We start from the raw sequence: 6,000 nt of genomic DNA, 5'->3' as shown, positions 1-6,000 counted from the left end.
GCGAATGGTATTATGCTAACAGCCTTACCTCTGCCTTACACAATTCAGGCTGAAGTGTTCCATGATAGCTGCATAAGCACTTTAGGACTCATACACTGCATACTGATAACGCAGAGTCTGCACAGAGTAGAGTACATCCTGGAGAAGACTGCGGACCAGGCGGAGCGGTCTCGCCATCATCTTGACAGTTTATTGAAGTCGTAGGAAAAACTCTAGCAGAGTAAGAATAAGAGTTTATGAAGTTTATGACGCCATGCATCATAAGACAGCATGGCACTGAAACACATTTAAGGATTAATACCATTGTTTTTACACTTCTCATTCTGTGTGGTTGTTCGCATGTCACTTATAAAACCCTTTGGAACTGTGGTTGAAGGTTTCCCATCGAGATACTTTTATTTGAGATAATACTTACACTTTTACTCAATAGCGGTCACCAAGATTTGAAAAAACAAACAGCATATCTGAGGTTGCAAAGCTATATTCATTTTCACTGGCGCAGTGAACCTCTGCCAGATTCCAACCACTATAACCATAGTTTAAACTTTTATCTTAATATATAGATTTTTTTTTTCTTTCAATGGCACAAGTTCATTTCAAAACACAAGCTCTGAAATCATCCTTAAAATTAAACACCTCACAAAGATCAAAAATATTCCAAAAAAAAAGAAAACAAGAAGAAGAAAGAAATTGGCATCAAAGGGTGGAGAACTGAACACAAGTGCCTCGGGAACACGTACACTTCAAGCGCGGTCAGTGAACTTCTTAAGTCCACCGTGGTTTCAAAAAAAGAGAGAAAAAAACATGGGAAAAAAGAGTAATCCATAGTTCTGCAGTGTGTCGCACACTGTATCCTCTGATTAATCCATGTCTTGGTTTGTAGTTAATGTCTATATCTTGTCAAATACATATTTTACATGATGGATGTTCTTGTCCAATAGCTACAAAACATAGATGGAAGTTTGGAAGGCTGACCATGGAAGGCAAAAGGGTTCTTTTACAGCGTTTCCATTTCTATTTAAGCCAGTATTCCACTGAAGTCCAAATACATGATTTCTACTGTCCTTGAGCAGTCTTAGTCCAACCTAAGTAATCAGAGCAAAAGACGACGAGTGCTGAAGATCCCCATCCCAGACTATCGTGTGACCTGAAAAAGAAGGGCTCATGTTAACATTTGAGTGATGAATGATGCCCACACACATGCTTACAACTTCCCACTGGTGTGGTTTATACCGCATGTTATAATATTGTCATAATTACAGAAATTCTGACATGCACATTATCCAAATGCTTATTAAACTTACACTGCCTGGCCAAAACAAAAGTATCCACTTGAATTTAACTAAGTAAATAATGTTGATGGGTTGATGCTGCAGTTGGTCTGCAGGTCTAGGTTCAGCAACAGTATGTGCTGAAAGAATGAGGTCAGCTGACTACCTGAATATACTGAATATAGACCAGGTTATTCCATCAATGGATCTTTTCTTCCCTGATGGCATGGCCATATTCCAAGATAACAATGTCAGGATTCATGGGGCTGGGAATTGTGAAAGAGTGATTCAGGGAGCATGAGATCATCATTTTCACACATGGATTGTTCAGACTTTAACCTCATTGAGAATCTTTGGGATGTGCTGGAGAAGACTTTGTGCAGTGGTCAGACTCTACCATCATCAATGCAAGAAAAATTAATGCAACACTGGATTGAAATAAATGCAACAAAATATTAGAGTGTGTTTTTTGGTGGCAAATGTTCTTTTTGGGCAGGCAGTGTATTTTACCATTATTATTTTTTATTTTTATATATTTATTTAATGCTTGTTTGTGACTAGAAATAAATATAGCAAGTGTGTTATAGACCAGTGACTGAATAAGGCAATAAGGGAGTTTTATTCCCTACTTTTCTGTAGGAATGAAGCCAAAACTGTCTGGCCTGTTGCCAGAGTAACATGTGAACATACATACTGTATTTAAATGCATTGTTTTTCTACAACATCACAATAAAACAATCAGTTCAAAACAGAGTTCTGAGCAGATTAATTTCGTGCTGCTTTCAGTACACTTTTAGACTTGTACTTGGTGATTGGAAAGATAACAATGCAGACATACAGTAAGACATACAGTAACACACCAAACCCTTATTTAAAAAACAAAACAAGAAAAAGCAAACCTAAGAAAAAGATGTTTGTTCATTATATGAGCTGTTTAATGGAAGAGAAGAGAAAGACTGTAGGCTGGTGAGCTGGAAGGCATGCCCCAAGCCCACGCAGTGTGCCAAATATTAGTTTAAAATAACCCTAAGTCACGCCTGACACAACTTCATCTCTCCTCTCTTGCCTGAGCTCTCCTCATTATTTAAAGCTGTATTTAAAGTGCCCCTATTAAAGCTTCTCTGGGAGGCAGGAGGTGTTATTGTTGAGGTTAACTCCTGCTCACACCCCCTCCCAGCATCAGCACCTATCAGTCTCATTAACTCCAACAGCTCTTCCAGCTCGGTGGCCGCAGACCCGAAATAGCGCTCCAGAGCGTGCCGAGACGGGAGGTGTGAGCCTCGCCAGGCCCTGGAGGCTTTAGCATGCGGGTCTGGTCTTGCTCCGGCTCCGTGACACGCTCACAGGGTGAGGGGAGGGCTCGGCGGGCCGAGGCCGGGGCCACGTCTCTCTGGCAGTGGACGAGGCCGGCCTGCACGGCTGCTCAGGGAAGCCCAGCGTAATCTACACCTTCAGGTCAACACCGGCGGGGAGCCGGAGGGCATGCTGACAAGGTGGGAGGTGTCTGGGTCACTTCCTCCTCCTCCTCCTCCTCCTCCTCCTCCTCTTCCTCCACTCCCCAGCGCCTTGCCAGTTCAGTGATGTGGGCCGCCGCTGCATTCTGGCAGGGCTACAAAGAGGTGGGCTGGCCAAGTTCTCGCTGCGCCTGGTGCTGCCTTGGATTACTGCTGGTCTGGTTGTTCAAGCGTATCATGAATGAGTGAAAAACTCATTAAAGATACAAAGATACAGTATAGTATTTAAACATTTACCAAATATTTAAAATGATTAAGATTCCTGTACCTTAAAATAAAAACTATAAAAAAAAATAAAAGCTTGTATTCTTTTTTAAAACAATAATGTACAGGGGTTTCCACCAGAACTGTCTGTCGGGACAATAAATTATTGTTTCAGTTTTATTGTCCAACCCCTGCATATATATATATATATATATATATATATATATATATATATATATATATATATATATATGCACATATTTATAATTATGTAGATTTTACTTTTCCCACATTGGAGGGGTGTGTATATGAAACATGTTGGATTATTCATAGTATCTAAATCTTGTGTTTGTTTTTTCTTTGCCTTTAATTGTTTCTGTATGTTGTACTTGTTATTGGAAAAAAAATAGAATAAAAATATATTCACCAAAAAAAGATGAATCTAAATATATTTAGGCTCCTCAAAGGTTTTGTCGCTTGGCATGGCTGCTCTTTTTATTTTTTTGTTAGAAAAATAGTACTTTGGGGTGAGTGTTCACTGTGGACCTCTACCTCACTCTACCTACCTTTGCATTACTCTGCCTCCAACCTAGTTATGTAGCATGAGCACAGTCTGCAGTGTGAAGAGCTCCATTTGTTGATGTATTAATACAGTGTACGTTTACTTTTATTCAAAACGTAATTTCAAATCCTTTAATTTGAGTTAAAATATCATAAAAAAAAGAATATCTCAATAATAATACAAATACCCCTTATATTATATTATATATATTATTAAAAGGCTTTTTTTTTATCAGTCTGTGTGACCAGCAGCAACATCCATTAATTTAACTTAACTTAAAAGCTCCACTCTAGACTAACCAACCTAGAGGTTTTACTCTGTGGTCATCAGACCACTGTGGCTATGCACTAAAAGTGGCGAGTTGGTTTTGCCTACTTTTAGAGCAATTTGGTTCAGTGATCAAAACACCTACTAGGATACCTGGAACCAGGTCAGTGCTCTTCTTGTCTTGGTTCAAGCAACAAATTTAACTGTTTGTTTTTCATGTCCTGGCTGGGTACCAAGGTTAACATGATGTGCCCTAACAGGTTGAATGATTTTCATACAATTTAAATTATGGACTAAATGTGAATAGATTTATTGAAAAAACACAAATAAACAAACAAGGAACTAAATAAACTAAGAAACAAACAACTGAAGCAGAACAAAACAGGAAACATGAAACATGGACAATACTGTGGACTATAGAAACAAAGAAACACGAGGTCCTGACTGACGTAAAAACGCACAACCACAGACAAATAACAAGGAAACAAGGAGGACTATTTATGCACAGAGACTAGGACAGGAAATACGAAACACCTGGGACCTAACAAGGGGGAGGAGCCACAAACAAACAGGTGAGCAACAGGGCCGGAGACGAGCGATAAACACAGGGCAGGAGCAGAGGAAGGTAAATTAACACAGGTAAATAAACAGGAGAATGTGACATAGTGCTTATTTTCGAGGTATCCATATTGAATTTAGTATTTATAAGTATCTAAGCTTCTTCAGGTATTTTATTATAGCCATTACAACCTAGCTAAGAGTATTTTCACCATAACTAACAAATCACTTTTGTAAGTCGGTCTGGATAAGGTCGCCTGCTCAATGTTGTCAATGTAAAGGTAAATGTATGTTTTGTACTTCAGTTTAGAATATAAATATATGGTTGTCTGCTGCTCTGTACACTGTGTGCTCACTTGTTTGGCACGTAGCTGCCCTTACACAGCATTAATTCAGTTGGTTTACAGAAATAAGGCCAGGGAATTTATGTTTTGCTTGCATACACCTTGCTACAGTTAGATGACTGACAACATCAATAAGCCCTCTAGTAAAATCCTCCTATCCCATCTCGCAGTGTCTACCACAGGTGGAAATTTCTGACAGGGAAAACAATCTTTGGCAAAAAGGATTTTAACACTAGCCCTGAGGTACTAACACAGTTTATGACGGCTGTAAAAACAAAATCACGAGAAACCAAGGTCAAATACTCCACTCCACCACTCCTATAAGAACTTTTTTTTTTTTTTTTTAAAGCAAGCTGTGTTTAAAATCATTGATGGCTTTCAGCATACACAATCGTGACCACGCCCCTGCTGGAGCAATCTGATTAGACGAAACCAGACCAATCAGGAGCTCTATTCATGTCACCACTGTGACTCATGTGGGATTCCTCCCTGCTGCCGCATTCTACAAACGTGCGAGAACGGTGGCCCGGAGGGCTCCAAAATCAAAAGCAGCCAGGTTTGAGAGGAGCTCCCAGCACCTCAGAGGTCTGCCCGCGCTTGACGTGAGTGCGCTCGCATGAATTATTAAGGGGGCTAAAGTAAAAAAGGGCTGCCTCACGCAGGCCCCTCTGTCCCATGAATAATGGAGAAGCCGGCTCAAGCGCAGGCATTTGATGAGTCAAACTCCTCAGCCTGATGGATGGCTACGAGCCCAGTGTGTCAACATTACACACACACACACACTTACATATACACACATATATATACACAGACACAAATACACACCTACAGACACGCACACCTAGAAACCCCAGAATACACACAGAAAAGACATATACATGCTTTGTAAACAGGCTCACCTGAATACACACACACACATTCTCGCTCTTGTAAACACCTAAACACACACAGACAAATGAAAAGCAGTAACCCGCTGCTAGGAGTAGGTGTAAGAAAACAAAAAAAAATAATGTTTGCACCAGGAGTGGCAAAAAAATTATCCAAAAGCAGTGTGTAAGACTGGTGGAGGAGAACATTTCAAGATGCATGAAACTGTGTTTAAAAACCAACCAGGGTTATTCCTCCCAATATTCCTCCAAAATGTTTGCTCTATTAAAACTTTATAAATGTGAACTTGTTTTCTTTGCATTATTTGAGGTCTGAAAGCTATTTTTTTCTTATTTCCGCCATTTCTCATTTTCTGCAAATAAATGCTCTAAATGACAATATTTTTATTTCAA

The 6,000-nt window shown here is 39.7% G+C and overlaps 1 protein-coding gene across 1 annotated transcript in view; it reads right to left on the bottom strand.

Annotated features, from left to right (window-relative positions):
- Nucleotides 1–370: 370 nt before the first annotated feature.
- The window catches only part of tafa3a (TAFA chemokine like family member 3a), a 148,064-nt gene continuing 142,434 nt past the window's right edge, over nt 371–6,000 (bottom strand). The window contains exon 5 of the mRNA XM_007253350.4: nt 371–1,147. Coding sequence (XP_007253412.1) covers nt 1,136–1,147 — 12 coding nt within the window. The 3' untranslated portion in view covers nt 371–1,135. The remainder of the gene's footprint in view (nt 1,148–6,000) is intronic.

This window comes from Astyanax mexicanus, chromosome 5 (assembly GCF_023375975.1).
Source record: "Astyanax mexicanus isolate ESR-SI-001 chromosome 5, AstMex3_surface, whole genome shotgun sequence".
Classification (NCBI taxonomy): domain Eukaryota; kingdom Metazoa; phylum Chordata; class Actinopteri; order Characiformes; family Acestrorhamphidae; genus Astyanax; species Astyanax mexicanus.
This window is presented reverse-complemented; position numbering and strand designations above follow the sequence as displayed.